Genomic DNA, 17,574 nt, shown 5'->3' on the forward strand with positions numbered 1-17,574 from the left:
AAACTTAGCTATCTCACATTTATATGAAGTAAAAGAAGTGCATGGGACAGCTCGGGATACAAATCCAACTTGCTAACATGAACCCACTCAATTTTTTATTTTTTAAAAAATAAATAGTACAGCAAGTACAAAGTAGACTACCCTGAATGTAAGATGATGACCCTCCAATTCAAAGACTCTTCCAGATAACTGAGATGGAATCATTCTATTTTGGATACTGGCAATTATAGTACTAACTTGGTCTTTTCACTTCTTGTTTGCTCAAATTTGCTCTCAATTCTGTACATGCAAATGAAAGGCTTAATAGGTGTTACAAATACAGATTGAAGTTCAGATCATCAAGCCCAAACCTGAACAGATAAATTACAAAGCAGTAATTATACAGCCCCTCAACTCAAAGAAATGCATTAGAAGACAATGATGCAAATACTGACTAAAGGGCAATCTCTTGGCATGAAAAAGCTCAAGACAGTCCCTCCTGAATGTAACGTAGTCAGCTACTCTTTGAGGTTATAGCGTTTTATTCCAGTTGGCCCATACAAACATCAAGCATGATGTAAAGCCTTAGTAATTCTACCGTAAGGTCAGAATGACAATGCTATACTATACTAATGTTTTCAAACATTAAATACCATGTTACAAGAAAATCCAAGGTGTTTATTACTTTTTTCTTTGGAAACCTCAGAACTCCTTAGAAGCCTGTCACAGATACTGCAATTTTATTCAAAGCTCCTTTTAGGAAAGGAAAGCAAAGTAAATACTACCTTTTCTTTACTAACTTCCTTTCTGAATTGCAATGCCCATAGCTTCATTAATCAAGGGCTCTCACGTTATTTGCAACTACATATGCAAAACCAGACCTCCCCATCACTGAAGGGGAAGTAACAGGGGAAAATGGCTTGCTTAACAAAACAGCCTGTCTCCTCTGAAGTTTAGCCCTCATAGCCAGAACACAAAACCCCACAACTCGCACACAAACTAAAACAATTTCTTCTGTAGATTAAAACTCAAGAATGAATTAGTAAGTAATACAGTAATAAATTTAGCTCCTGTTCTGGAGAACAACTTCCTGAATGAACAATTAAAAAAATATCTTACAGGTTTGTAAATTGGTAGAGCCCATGTACAAGAACAACGGCATTTTCACTACATCAAAACACATTTTCCCTTTCTTTTTTCTTTCACTTTCAAGGTCCCAAAGACTGCTAAACAGGAGTGATGGCAAAGATTACGTACAGTTTAGATGGTCTACAGCCAAAGTCCTAAATCAATTTTCTGGTGCAAAATACAGCTACAAATAGTCACCTAGTAGAAACAGCACCCCTGAATGTCCACCTGGCCAACCCGACCACCCTTTCACATTAAGAGTGGTGTCTGTCCAAATCTGTTTGCTGAGACCACAGAAACTATTTGTCAGTAAACAATCATGTTTACCACTGAAGTGACTCTCAAAGAAAGCCATTTCTGCCACTGGAACCCTCCTCCTTAAAAACAACAGAGGTGGGCATTTTCTTTCACATAGCAGGTTTATGCTGGGTGTCTGCATACGTTGCATGCATCTCGATTCCTGCTTTATGGACGCACTCCACAAAACAAAAAAGTTTTGAGACTCAGAAAAAGGAAGGAAATCTTCTCTTGTACATTCTAAGACAAAGTACAATTTTTTTGGCATGAACATTAATTTAGAAATTTTGTTTGCATGGCATGAAAACATGTCACAGAATGGCCATCTATTGTTCAGGTCTTCAAAAAACCTGAGAAACAGAAAGCAATGGAACCCGAGTGGGAGCACGCAGAGAAAAAGAAACAAATTAATACTCTGAAAGACCCTGGAAGATTAAATGTTAAGACAGCCCAAGGCCTCAGAAAAAACAGAGATCCAGTAATACTGAAAGAATTATTTAGGGATGCATATTGGAGGAAATACCCACATCTAAATGAGAAGAATTCCCCGATGATGCTAAGATGGTACAAAGAACAGCTGCTGTCACATCAATACAGAAAAATCGCTTGTCCTTTGAGTTGCTGGAATTCTTTGGAAAACGGTGTCCCTGAGAGTACATACACAGGCTATTGATTTTTGCCGGCCATCTTAGTTTGGTCTTCAGAAGGGTGACCCAGCTATACACATCAAACAAGGTATACGCAAGACCTCAAAATCAGCTACTGTCAACTGTTGCTTCTCTGCTACGACCTTCATGCACTAGGACATGAAGCTAAAGGAGAGGACAGTACGCAGAGCGCAGAGAGACCACATTTTCTGAAGAACTGTGGTCGCTGCATCCCCCCATAAGCACATGCTTACGTAAGGGTCCGACCCAGGCAGCAGGCACTGACCCACACGGTGGCCCCAGTTCTGCTGCTTCAGCAGACTTCAGTCCTCCCAGGAACCTGAGGGAAAGGAGGACAGAAGGGAACACAACGCAAGAAATCCAGTACAAGACACTACTTGGAAAAAAAGGTACTCTATTTTCACTGCCTCAGAAGAAGAGAAATAATTAGCAGATTGCTTAAAGGATTTTATTCTATGGAAAAAATGAAACATCAAAAGAGTTGAGGGTTCAGACACAAACTTTTAACGCTAAGAGAGCAAAAGGCCCTGCCTCCACGGCTGGAACAGGGTGTAGGAAGAGCTACCAGCAATGGGGTGACTCTCTTTAATAGGGAATGATGAAACTACCTTGGGAGCTAATTTTTGGGCTTGCTCTAAGGCCAAACATGATTACATGTTGAAACATAACGGGCTCAGAGAGGGGCAAAACCAAGGGTCCTCGAAGGTGACAGCTGACGGAAGTAATACCACCAAAGACACCAGTACACACAGCCACACTGAGTTAAGGCGATCCTTTTATCTTTTCAGAACATAATTATGACTAAAATAAAGGCTTGTTCTGCAGTCTGTAAATGTCAAAGTGTACCTCCAAGCACACACATGCTGCATGGGGAGGGGGGAGAGAAGTACCTATTACACAAAACTTCTAATACAACACAAAGAACAAATTTATTCACTCAACTTGGACTAAAACCAGCAAGATTTCTTTACGCCTTCAGCCTTGCAACATTTTACTGCAACCATCGTATTAGAAAAATCTGCTGAAAGGTAGGACACATCGTAGTTTCCATTATATGTTTCAAACTCTCGAAGCAGCAAATCCTTTAAATAATCCACCCCAATAAATAATTCACGTTAAGACAAACTTTCAGCAGAATATAATACATGCAATTGTAAACTGAAAAAAGAACAAACTTCTGCTCCCATCACCAGCTAGCACTGGAGCTCGAGGGCACTGCAACAAGCTGCGGGTTCTGCTTTCATTGCTGCTTTTGGCTTTTCACCTCAGATCAGGTAAAGTGCCTGATGCATACATCCGGCAGAGAAAGTCTTTTATCAAGCAGTAAAAGAAGCATTACTCTGTATCTTGAGTTGTCCAGAATATTTACCAATTTTCTTTGCTTTCAAGTCTTTTTGCTGCAGGTAACAAAAAAGCATAAAGTTTGTGTTTTATTTTGTTTTGGGTTTTGGGGTTTTTTGGTTTTTGTTTTTGGTTTGGTTTTTTTTTTGCATTAAGTCTGCTCTGCAATTTCAGATTTTTTTCCTTCTTAAGCACATGTTCCTTTAGAAATTATAACATGGTATTTTTGAGAAAGTCTGATTTTAGTTCTACAAAGCAGAAACTTCAATTCCTTTAATGCTACTTTCACTGGACATAGTTGATACGCATAAAGTTATTCAAATTTTTACAGGCGTACAATAGGTCCATAACCATAACTTTGTGAGTTTGTTTTGCATTCTGGGTAACTATTTTAACATGCATAATAGTAACACTAATTCAAAATGAATATATTCTTCTGCCATTATGTATATATCAAATTGATAGTGAGACAGCAGACCCTACTGTCAGCAATATCTTCTTGTATCATTTTCCATATGCAGAGCTACTGCTATTGAATATGTCTCTAGATATTCAAAGATCATCAATGAACTGAAAATAGCTGTTTAAGCTAAGTTTAGGTTTTGATGACGATCATGAGGCAGATATGTTTCCAGAAAGTAGCAAAGCATTTGAATTCCTTATCATACAAATCATCTGCTACCACTCCAGTGGTATCAGCACTACCAGCTCCTAACTCCACATGCTCTAGATGGGAATGGAAGAAATCTCTTCCCTGTGTTTTGAAATCATTGTGAGCATCTCCCATTTCTCCTTTCTCAGCATCTAATGACAGTAATACATGCAACCAGACTGATCTATTATTACTGTGAAGATGGAAGAAATGCAATTGTTCCAGCTTTTTTTTTTTTTTCCAAACCACCAAAGACACCACACCTAAACAGAGTTCCCATCAGCTTCTCTCACTACCACAAAACCATGTTTCTCAATTTCATCACTGGTGAAGAGTCACTACTGTTGCAACCCTGCCCCACAAACAAACATGCTTACTTTGAGCAATGCAACTAAAAAGCAGGATGAAGCACAGCAGAGAAAGTGCTTTTGCTGAACAAATTCAACCATGGAATAAGCTATTTTAACACACAGATTCTATGAAACTGAGCAAGAATTTGTGCTGTATATAAAAACTTCAACTACTTCCTCTCTGTAAAGATGAACTTAAATGCCTGTATATTGACTGCTTAGAAGTGCCAATACAGATGACTTACCCTCATCCAGTCCTCCAAGAGACATTACAAACATGCCACTGCCATCATGCCCACATTTTCTGACAAGTTAGAAACTTTCAAAGCAACATAAAGTGACACAGGAAAAATACTTTTATTTGCGTAGAATTCCTACAAGGGGATTTTACTGCTAATTTCAACTAGAGGTGTTTTGCTAAATGAAAGACTTCATATCATTCTTTCTTAGAAATCTTTATATATGATAAATAATTTGACAAGTAGTTACATGCTGTAGAAAGTTCTGAAGGTTGGTTGGTTATTTATTTTTTAAAATCAAATTTATTAAATGCCTGCTCTTGAGTGGAAAGACTAGCATTTCTTACAAGTCTGTGACAATGAAATGCAACAACATCGGGAACTCAAAGTTCTAAAGAGATTAAAATAACTTCTGTTTGTCTTATAAGGCAGCTCTGTTTTTATTAACATGAGCTCTACAAGGCTTAAGAGGCTGTGCTATACAACAGTATACTTATTATACAATGATACCATATTTATTCTTATTTCCACCATTCTTTCATTCTGTAGTAAATTTTACACCCACATGGTGTCCAGAAAATACTAAAATTGAAAACAACTAATTAAGAACTAATAGCAATATTTTCAAACTAGTACTTGGTCATATTACCAATTTAATGTTTTTTCTGCGATCTTGCAGCTAATATGGCTAAGGCAGTTCGCTGACAAACACACACAAATTCATCAAGCACAGAGTACAGAAGACTCAATTTATAGCTATGGCTGCGCCAGAAATACTGTGTATGCTTCTCATGATTACACTTTTAAAAACCAGTGCTGAAGAACTGGAAAAGTTCAGTTAAAAACCACCTCAATTAGAGTCACATAAGTAACTTTCACCAGTGAAAGACTTAAGTAGTAATCAAATTTCAGTACTCAAGACAAGATTTAGAAGCGATTTGATGAATGTCAAAATACCACCTTGTACAATTAGATCTGCTAGGCATACCATGTCAGAACTACCAAAACTGGGCCACTAAGGTATTTAAAAAAAGAAAAAATCCTCAAAACCAAACCAAAAAATAAAGACCACTAACCCACACACCAGAAGTTAAAGGTTGATGACTTATTTGGAGAATGAGATTTCATGACCATGTTATGCAGAACTATGATGGTAATAGTTTAAACTTGAGTTGAAATATTTGTATCGAAAAAGGAAGTACACCAAACCTCTTAACCAACAGTGTTTTCCAATGTTAAAGAAAACATTGCATTAAAAAATGACCTATTCCGCATTTCTGCTTGTTACTAAGCAGTGACTGTCTAAAGAAAAAAAGAGCTAACTTCCCCGGCAATTTCCAGAAGGGCACGGTGAAGGTGGTATTCAGTAGCTCCCAAAGGGGAAAATATGAAGTTATAAATGTGAAAAAACTCTTTTCATATGAATAAATAAAAATAACCAGGGGAGAAGGGGAGAGGTGTAAAACTTGATTCCTGGAAGCGACAGTGTGTATAGCACTCAGGAATTGCTGCACAGATCTACAGATTGACCCAGGTAAACACCATGGAGGCTGACGAACACAGGAAACACTCCTGGATGCTCACAACACTTCTGAAATAACATACTAGGAACAGTGATGCAAGTAAGGACTGGTTTCTGTACTTTACATCTCACTTGGCAATTCTTACTTTCCACATGAAAATCTGGCACAGTGAGTGAATTAAAACTAAAAAGTTACTGAAATGTTTTGCTGACTTACGGAAGCTTAATGAAGAAGTCATTTGAAGAGTCTCTCGTGCAACTTAAATATCTCTGTGAAATGTTATCGAGATTACTGTTATTTGCCATCATTGCCAACACTCATCTCTAGTATTTCTGTTGTTCCTACACATTTTGCAAACACATCTCCTGTATTCTTGGTGTTCAATCTCTCTTTCAGTACCTTTTAATAAACCTTCTTTCTTTTGCTGGGCATCTGTTCAAAAACCCACACCAAGAACCGAGTGGAAATGTCTTCAAGGCTTTTTATGTGGTTGTTCACTAAAGGGAGCAAGACAGGACACCTTTAAGAAATCCCTATTATGCAGTGCTGGTTGTGAAGCAAAAGCAGTAACGTTCAGAAAATTGTGGATTCCCATGAAAATGGCACCCTGCTGCTGGATCACACGCATCAGTCACCCATGGCACACTGCCGCCTGGGGAGCTGTGCTGTTGCCAGGAAAATGACTTGCAGAGGGATGGAAAAAATGCAGAAGTTCTATTTTGCTTACACAAACAACTTTTTTTTGAATTATTTTTGCTTCCTTCAGATAAGGCTTCTGTTCAGCATGACAGAGATGAGCCAGCAAGAATAGACCATCTTTGCTGCAGAAGGGGAAACCCGTGGAGCCACGCTCAGAGGCAGCTCTAGGGGTGGTGCTGGCAAACGCTCGCTCCATCCAAATGGGTATGGGAATTCCTTCCCACCCCCAGCGCATGCGAAGAACTACATTACAGAAAATTACAGTTTGGGAGATGCATGCTGGAGGTCTCTTGCTTAGTAAGACTTAATCGAAATGTATAAAAAATACCCTCCCCACAAAAGAAATACTGTACAAGAAAACTATTTTAAACTTCATTATAATGAATGAAGATGAAATTTTAATCACAGGCCTGGAAGCTGGCTTTTGCCTTAAGAATAGTAATAATTACCAGATTTCATTCAATATGAGCAAACAGAAGACAGTAATTTGAAATGGCTAAATTGCCATTAACTTTTTACTCGCAGTATCACTCAGTTAAGACAAAAAAGGGAATGAGAAGATGAATCATTTAAAATACTTAATAGGTGGCCTATATGCTACATTTCCATAATTAAAACGGGGTCATTGTAGCTAAGTATCCATTAGAGTTCACTCAAGAAAGAGATTTAAGAACACAGAAGTAATGTATATCAAACAGAAAAATGATAAAAACAGACAGCCATCAACAGAAAAATTACAAGTCTTGAAATGTCTCCAAGTCACTTAAGGAAAGCTAAAAGTTTCAGAAAAATTCCCTGATGACAGGACTAAAAGAAGATACAGTATAACAGAGTAACCCCTTAGAAGGGGAAAAACAAAGTGAATGGTGCAGAAAAGGCTATTATTTTGTAAAAAGACGGAGGATGATCCAAAAATATCTCTTCAGAAATTACCGGGGGTCATTTAGGATTTGAGATGAGCAGTTTTTCAGTCCACAAGCAACTGATTTAATGAACATATGCTAAACAAGTGTTAATCAGCATTTTAATATGCACCCGACACATTTAAAAGAGCTGGCTCTGAACACGTTTTATTTGCTGATGTTCTTTTCCAAAAATGCTGAAATACAATGGAAATTCCAGAAGCCTTAAGACATTGCTGAAAATGGTCTGATGTTTTAAACCATCAAGCTGCGTGTTCTAGGTACCCACATACCCATTAACCTTCCACCAACCCCAAGCCAAACAATGGTAAAGCTGATGGGATCCTATTAATAAAGTAGTCAAGGGCTGAGATGCAATTAATGACAGTCAACAGAGTTCTGGGAAAATTAGTTTTCACCATCAAACAGGCATGACTTCATTCTCTGATGAGATTAAAAGTTTTCCTGACAAAGGCAACTTCATAAAGGTAGTAAACATTTGTGGTGTATTCGGCTTTTTATGTACAAGGCACTGATGTATTAACTGGTGCCATAAACTTTCATTAGAACACAGACTACATGGATTAAGAACTATTTAGAAGATGCATCTTCAACAGCCAACTATGGGGACTATTAATTAAACAGTAATGGCTCTTATGGGGTCTGCCACAATTTGAACTATGGCTGGCACTTTTCATATTTATTGAATATCTGGAAGTAAATGTAAATCAACCACCGGTAATTACTGTGGATAAGCATAAGAGTGGCAGATAGCTATGGGCAATCACATAGACAACACACTACATCATTTGTGCGATAACAATGCTTTCAGATGAAATATGTCTGAACACAAGGCAATGTAATTGATTAAGGAAGAGGTAGGGAAAAGTGCATCTCCATGGGAGCAACTGTTTGTTGGAGTGCCGCAAGTATGAAAGGTGCATCCAGGTACACCAGAGGGTCCTTCTCTGTAAAGCCCTCTAGCTTTGTCACTAGAAGCGACTAAGAGCCTGCTTCTCTCCTGAGATTTCACAAGACTTACGATTAATTATTGACTGATTATTAAGTGACTTTTTTTTTTTTTTTTTTTAGTTCAGTACCTGATATTTTGGTAATAGCTTCAAGATCAAAGTTGGAAAGAGATTCGGTTTGAGGACTAATACTCATGACCACCATTCCCATCTGTGCTGGGTTAGCAGGTATTTCAATGTGAATTTTTTTGTGATCTTAGGAGAGGCATGTTTCATGAGACATTAGACATACTTCTATAAAGAGAACTTAAGAACTTGTTTCACTGGGCACAGCAAAACTTTCAAAAGCTGTTTCACTAGATCAAGCATCAGCCTTGCAATTTGCAAGCTTTTGTTTAAAAAAAAAAGTGCATTCTTGATGGCCGCTCAGAACAAAGGATCCTCTAAGGAAGGACACACGGTCTCCTTGTTCTGAATGGGAAATTACTGTACAGCAAGACAAGCAAGGCTTAAAGACTATAGTTTAGTTGAGGACTCCAATTCAGGAAAGGTAAAAAGAAAGTTGTACAGATATGTGGTGCACAGCACAGACTTAAGTTTCATTATGCTAAGCCACTGACAGCCCTTAAACTATAAAAAAAGAATACTCTTAAGCAGCAACTTTTTTGGGGAGGTGTTAAGAATATCCTGAGCCAACTTGTGGGTCAGGTATGGCTTAGGCACTTTCTTAGTGTCACAGGATGTATGAGCATAAAAGAGCATGAGAGGTGCTTTGCACTCTGTATGCTTAGCATGTACATGTCGTCACTGCAAAAGAAAAAGCTAGGCTCCACCACACAGTATTTTCTGCCTCAGCTGAACAAACAACGCACAGAGAAAACTATTAGAAAAGGTACAGGGGAATCAGTAGACTGTAGTAACGGTCCTTCAGAAGTTAAAAAACCACATATGTGTGTGCAAAGGGCTAAGGTTTGGAAGATGCGACACTAGCGAAGGCTCAGCCATGAAACCACCAAGCTTTGTTCTCACACTGTTTCATCGGTTGCCACCATAGTGAAGTGAAGCACCCTGCAGCACGCAGCTTTGTTAAGATCAAGCAGGTAAACATGCATATATGCTAGGACACATCTGTGTTCCTTCACTTAAACACATCTCTGTTAGATATAAATAAAAATATGTTTATTCACATCAAGTAAACACTGTCCACATTTTACACAAACACTTGATATATTATCACAACAGAAACGCAATCCTTTCATAAAGTAGCTTTTAGACAAAAAATATATATATTTTAAACAACACAAATCCATACAAAAGGAGCTTAAAGTCACAACTGGCATTTTAACTAGTTAATTGATGTTGGAGTTTATTCTTTATACAAATCTTTGAAAAGGCATAATCATATTTGCTGGCACTGTAATGAGTATATTCCAAGAGTATCTGTAGAAAGGCCTATGGTTTTAAATATTACCATGGTAAATCTTGTGATAACCTTGTTTGCCTGCCACCCATCCTGTAATCCTCAATTTCCATGTACTTTATGGCAGCTCAGCAATGGAGGACATGGTAATGAAGAAGTGACCAAGAAACCTAACCTGTTAGATGCAACACTAGCACAGGATGCCTGCGATAAACCTACACTAACTATTGCCACGTTATTTTTAAGTGAACCTTTTTGCTTTCTAAAAAGTCCAATACCAAATTCTAATTTTTCTGTGGAAGAGTCAGTATTTTCTACAGCAAACTGCAACAGAATAAGTTTTCCCTATGTAAGACTTCGCAAAACACAGGCAAAAACCAAAACACAAGCAAAAAATAACCTCAAAACACCTCCAGGTGCATATCTGTTTCTGTGTTATCCATTACATCCTAAAATACCACTAGTAGGGTTTTTTTTGGCCTCTGTATGTAAAATGATCACTTATCACTATGTTTAACCTTTTCTAGCCATGTGTTTTTAGTAATTTAATCAGTCACTAAAAATCATTGCAAAAATAAAGAAAAAAAATTCACTTCACCTGACTTCCAAATACATTTCTTCAAAATACACTCAAAATTTTTCAAAGGTATATTATTTTATATATATGATACACTGTTGTGAAGAATTTATGTGCAAGTATAAAACAGAGTACATATTAAGGACTTGGAAGCAGAAGGAACATCTCAGACCACAGAAACTTAACCCCTGACGTCGCACATAGCCACATAGTATAATCCCATTCATAAAGTGATTTAGCTTTGCTATGATAGCTATGCTGAACAATCCAGTTTACATCCTTCTACTTCTGAGTGAGAGGACGTGGCATGAGACGATTCAGCAGTTGATATCTCAATGAAAGCACAGTGCTTCAGCCACTGAAAATACACAACCTCTGACAAACTCGAACAAAAATAACATCTTATTCTCCTGGATGTGATGTGAGAAAACCTGTTACAGATTTTTCCACATGATTCTTCACTCACCCCCACTCCCTCCCTCATCCATGTTACCTCAAACTGGATTTAAGAAAATCCAAACAAGTATGTTAAAAAATATTTATATGCACATTACATTCCCAATCTGAAACCCATCAAGTCTACTAAACTTCTTTCAAAATACAAAAGGACTTACCCAATGTGTCTTTTAGATTTTTAACCAGAGAACCTTTCTTCAAGCTGTTTTTTCGCTCCACATAATTTGATGGCACGTATCCCGTTTTGTTGGCCGCGTTTCTTACCCTCCACCATGTCTTGGAATCATCTAATAGCCAAAGACGCTCATTTTTCTTGATGTCAAGTTCTTGGTCCTGCTGTGCAGTGTAATCCCACTTTGCAATAACAATAACTTCTTCTGTCATCTTTCATGGAGTCCTTCTGCAACAAAATATTAAAACATGCTCATCAGTAAATTATATCATGCAATTCTTACTCAATTTTTTCTTCAAGTTCTTCTGAAATAAGCAAGAAAACGGTAGGGAAAAATAAGAAAGCCATACAGAGAAAAACCTCATAGATTGGAACACCTCTTTTAAAAATAAGGGAAGTCACACTGACCTTTCTTGCTTTTTCTGCCACTAAAATACAACACCACCTTGATAGTAAACTCTAGTCATAATGTATTACGTTCGCTTTCTCTGAATGTATATAAAATATTATTCAGATATACATTAACAAAGGCTAATTTATAAAACCCATTTAGTTTTTGCATATAGCATTATAAAACTATCCCACACCTGGCATTCAAAGTTCTGATCCGAGAAAAAAAAAAATATAGCAGCATTCCAAAAATATGTTTCCCTTCTGCCCTAGTTCCTCATCCTCATACTAACATATTATTTATAAGTTTTCTGCATTTAAACAAAGTTATCCACCTTTTTTTTAGTAGGAAGTTAAAAATACTTGAAGAAGTAATGTAACTCAGCAGGGAAATCAGCCATCAAGAAGAGAATATTGTCTTTAGTAAGCCTTTGTTCACAATGTTTTGCACAGGCAGCACAAGACTGCACCTCAGGAGAAGCCTTCGCTCCCCCTTTGCTACTGGGAAGATCCCAGCTCACCACACTCCTGCGCTGGGCACGAGTCAGTGGGGCGGAGAAGAGTACCCACTGCGCTTCCCTCGATTGCGTTTCATTTCTTCCCTACCCGAAACTTATCCAGAGTTCTGTTAAGACTGAGTTGTCTTTTTTTTTTTTTTTTTTTTTTACTTACCTGTAACAAGAATGATCTTTTCCAAAGCTATTTGTCAGCTGCATAAAGACAGCTGCATGCCTCCACGTTTTCCTATGCATCCCAGTAATTACCAGGAACAATGTGAGGGAGCACAATAGTGTGCAAGGAAGAGAAAAGTCCCATGCCAGTACCAGTGACATTCAAATACATTATAATGCCAACCAAAACATGTTGATTTTATCCTCTAAATTCTGAGAAGTTACCTAGAATTTTCTAATTGCTGCTGGGGGTTTTTGGGGGAGAGGGAAGTGGAGGAGGACGGGAGAGAGTGGGAGGTGAGAATATATTTGAAAATCAATATAGCAGATTTTTTTTTTTTTAAAGTAAAAGCTGTAGATTTCCTTTAAATTCCAGATTAGTAGAAACAGGTTCCAGAGTACTTCAAACTATTCACGTCCAAGAATCTTTTTAACATGATTTGACTTTGTTGCCTAGTTCTTAGCAGACCACAACCCTATGAAATCTGATACCTAATAGTTTACATGACAGAAAGGTAATTAAAAAAAACCCCAAACCTCATTCAGAAATTCCATTCAGCATGTAAGTTATATCACCTATATTCAGAAAGGGTTGCTTCTGCAGTCTGTAAACACATGCACACACACTTTCTCCCTTTAGCTACAGCACAAGCTGTGAAAACTACATGCTAGACAGCCCAGCAGTCTACTCTCTCAATGAAAAAGAAGTGTTTTCCTTATTTAAAGTTAACCTATAATCATAAGACACAATAGTGGACTCGATGATAAGAGGAGGCTATTAAATTATAATAATTTTTGTTTCCAGGAGAGCATCATACAGGGTTGAGCTATGGTTGCTAAACTATTTGACAGCAAAGCTCTGGAAAGCACCTGCAATGTCAGCCCTCATGGCCAAGGTAGGACGACATTTTTGAAAATCTGAAGCTGAAATCAACGGGCTTAAGTTCTGATTTTCCAATTAGAAAACACAAAGGAACATACAACAATTAAAACATTATTCAAATGTGTGTTTGCATAGCTGAGAGCCCCAAGATTAATTCAAAAAGAAGTTACGATGTTTTGAACAATTGAGAAGAAACACAACCCTTACAGTTCAAACAGGCTGTGACTTATGCAGGTAGAATTGATGATTTTACAAGAAATAAGTCACTGTACCCTTCAACAATTTCCCCCCCCCCTAAAATAATAATCCCATCTGACAATGACACAGGAGAGCATGAGCTTTGGACCACAGTCTCCAATAAACTGCCCTGGTTTCTGACTCACATAAAATGGACAGATAGCCTACAGGTCGATAAGCTGATGTAGCCACAGGGGGACTGCAATCAAGCATGTTCTGGAGGCCGGTGCTGTCAATATAATCTCTCTCTCCAATTTAGATCACTTTATTTTATCTCAGCAATTGTAAAATGGTCAATTCTTACTATTCCTGGGGACATGGAGAACATGAAGAAATAGGACACCATCAATGCAGTTGGCTGATGTTACCACCACACAGGCTCCACTTCTAAAAAAGGTTATTTTCACAACACAGACAAGTTAAAATTATCTATCAATATTACAGTATATTAATAATAAAAAAACAAATTAGGCATAATATTTGACTAGTGACTGATGGAAAACTACTAAACTCTTTCTATCCCTCTGAAGAAAAAAAAAAAAAAAAAGAATTGGCCCCTGTTGTAAGAGTCGCCAAGTGTTTCTCCAAGGTGTTGGGCAAACACAGAAGCACAGGAAAAGATGACACGTCAGGGCTGATGACATCAACTATACAGTCCTTCAAAATTCACTCAGGACAGGGAGCCCCAAGCTACCCAACTTCTACAATTCCAGTTATTGTCAACGTGTAAAACTGCCACTCTGCCTGAGAAACGATGTAATTTCACAAGCAGACCCCTTGCATGATGCAATTTTGGCAGAAGTGTAGAGAAGCCAAGTTTCTCAAGTGGCATGCTCACGCAGAACCCATTTCAGCAAAGTACTCCAGGTTTTTCTGAATGTTTAATGGCACAAGCATTCCTACTCAAGTGGGGACAAGATTTATAAAGAGTCAAAATGCATCATATAATTATATAATTGCAGCTAAACATTTGTCCACTTAAAGCTGTATGCATGCGTGTGGAGGAGTTTGGTTGTGATGGCTTTTTAGGTTGTTTTTTTTGGGGGGTGGGGGAGGTGTGTGTTTGGTTTTGTTGGGGGTTTTTTTGGTTGGGGGGGTGTGTTTTGGCTTTTGTTTTTTTAAATGTGGGGAACTAGCATTTAAGTTCTTAAAATTACTTTCTTATGGTTACATCATTAGACTGGCTCCATCAAGGACAATAAGGTTCTTCCTGTGACATTTGCAGAGCTAAGATTTCCTTGCATGAGAATAAGTACACATTTGTTCCCCAGAAGGGGGGCTGTAGAATTAATAGTTTTGAAATGCTTCTGCAACACAGCTGTGTGCCAAACAAAAGATTAGAAACAAACGACATAACTAGATTTGGGGAAAAACATAAGGAAAAAACAATAATACAGCCTTCCAAAGCATCTGGGTGTCCCATAAAAACTTGACATGCACTCAAAACATGAAATTTCTTTCATATACTGCTTATAGACTGCACAACAAAAAAAATACCACAGCCCCCATAGATTCTAATGTTAACACGAGACTCCTTCGTATCAAGAAAAAGAAAATCCATTACTGCTAAGAGTGTACAACCTTTTGGAATGCTCCTTCTCAAAAAGCTCAAAAGTCCTAGCGCTGAAATACAGTCTTCTCCTCATACCCGACAGGATAACACCCCCCCCACTCTAAAAAGCACCCAGTGAAAAGCTTTGAAATACCTATGCAAGGAACTATGTAAATTTATGAAATGCAACAGTGTCTTTCCTCAGTACAAGATTGTTTCACTTTAAAAAGTATACGTATGGCCTTGGTTTTTAGTTTACCATATCAAGCAGTCATTTGCTTTACTTTTATGGCAATCCAACTTCCAACTGCAGTTTTTAAAACAAAAACAAAAACGAAGACACCACACTAAACGAGCAAACAAACAAAACTCCACAACCCAGACCTTCAAAAGGTAATTCTTACATTAGCTATGTGACTGATTCACACTTCCAACCCCTTTTAACCCAGCATTTCCTTCATTGCTAGCAGTGGTAGTAAACTAATTTATTTTACCAACATTGTATTTGCTGAAATGTTACAACTAATTAGTTTAGATTGAGCTCAGGTATTTTCAGCCACTTTGTTTCTTCCCTCCCGTTTAGGTTTTGTTAGGAGAGGAGTCTTGTCTTCAGTGGCAGCTGCCCTATCACAGAAGAACACCTGGAAATTTTCCTACACAAACACACCCTTGGGAGAGAGGGAAAAACTGAAAAATCTGCCAGGCTAGGAAGGTAGTGAACAAAAACCCAGCCAAGTCAGTTATAAGAAGACTGTACTGAAAGCCTGCTCAGACAGATGAGGAACATTAGCTAACCCTAAGGCAGAACAAAGGAAGACATCAGTGGAATACCTAGTGCTGTAGCTCTTGTATAGACTTTATTAGAAGAAAGTCCAGAAAGAAAAAGGTTATGTTCAATAAATTATCAATGATTCAAGAATTTAGCAATGTCAGAAAAAAAACAAAGACAAACAACCATCTATGCCATTTTGAACCAATGCTTAAAATTGAACCGTGAAAGCAATATTTGAGATTATGGAAACTTAAATGTAGAGGACCTTCAGAGAATTTGCTCCCACAAACTTGTAAATCTGCCAGTGATTTTTCATGTGAAAGATTTGCTCAGGTGATGTTATTTGCAATATCAAACTATATATAATTGTTACACAAATCTCATTATCTTTTACCAAGCCTGGATTTCCTCCCCTCCCCCCCCATATAGGGCTAATGTGTTTCTCCCACAATGATAAATAAGAAAGGATCCATTCCAGCATGCCACCTGAACTGGAATCTTCTCCTATAGACTGACACAAGTTAACACTCCCACTAGTTTAATGCCCTGGCCCAATGGGCAGAAAAGCAGCATCTTTTCTTGCCTTCAGGAGGAAGGCTCAGGGTTACGTCAGGGATACGGTTAGTTAGGACAGTGCAAACAGGAGGTATGGTTGAGCTTTAAAGATGCAGCGAGAAAGGAAGCAGTTGCTCTCCTTGTTCACAATTTATTTTGCAAAAAGGAACATGGCTGAAAAATGACTGACAGTAATGCTTGAAATTTAATCCCTCACCAAGGGAACAAGCAAAAATTCTATTAATAGGAAGTGACAATTGATAGACTATTCTGGAATTGGATGTCCTCCTAAGACACACTGAAGGAAAGGCACTAAATTGATATGGAGGCTTTTACATGGCACTGATGTACATAAAACACATAATTGCTATACAATATTACATAAGACATAATTACTATACAGTATTTAGTTAATTGTCTTGGGACAATGAAAAGCTAACTGATGACATATCACGGTTTTCTCTAAGATTTGAAGGCTGAACAACCTCTCCTTCTCCTGCCCCCAAACTCTGAAAATCAAAATGGGTTTTGAACCCTGCAGCACATGTTGCTGACGGGCCACCTATCTGGTGTTCACCTGGTTAATCTTTCGTAAGCTATAACAAACAGGCAATATTTGGTCCTCTAAGGTAACATAGTTGTGGAAAATTAAAAAAAAAAAAAAAAAAAAGTCTCTTTCCATCAAGGCCTCTTTCATAGTAAGCAGATGTGCTTACTGTATTCTGTAATTAATAAAATAACTTGTATTAGATCACTTCATCTGAAGTACACTCTACGTCTGAAGCTTTCTTATTCATGAAGATGCAATCTCTGGTTAGCCTGCCTACCGTTTCAGGGGGTTTGAAGCTTTGTTTTCACTTACAGTTGTTTTCTTTTTTGCATGTGTGGGTGTGTGGTTAGTTTTTTTTAAATGAGCCTGGATGAATAGTTTTGACATACAGAAAGATTTCAAAAATCTCTCTACATTTGAGATTGTCTCACTTGATTCTTGGGGATCAGTAAAGCACCAAACTCAAAGACAGAGCTCAGAAGGCGTTATAAAGAACAGAAATGTGAATTCAAATGAAAACTTGTGAAAAAGAATACACCTTTTGGACATACTTTTAGCTATTTCCAGTAGAACACAGCATTTTTGACACT

General features: G+C 37.8%; 1 protein-coding gene across 1 annotated transcript in view; it reads right to left on the reverse strand.

The window, feature by feature from the left end:
• NCK2 (NCK adaptor protein 2) overlaps window positions 1–17,574 on the reverse strand; it is an 88,533-nt gene that overhangs the window by 20,716 nt on the left and 50,243 nt on the right. The window contains exon 3 of the mRNA XM_050914908.1: window positions 11,361–11,602. Within this exon, the coding sequence (XP_050770865.1) occupies window positions 11,361–11,586 (226 nt within the window). The 5' untranslated portion in view covers window positions 11,587–11,602. The remainder of the gene's footprint in view (window positions 1–11,360; window positions 11,603–17,574) is intronic.

This window comes from Gymnogyps californianus, chromosome 1 (genome assembly GCF_018139145.2).
Source record: "Gymnogyps californianus isolate 813 chromosome 1, ASM1813914v2, whole genome shotgun sequence".
Lineage (NCBI taxonomy): Eukaryota > Metazoa > Chordata > Aves > Accipitriformes > Cathartidae > Gymnogyps > Gymnogyps californianus.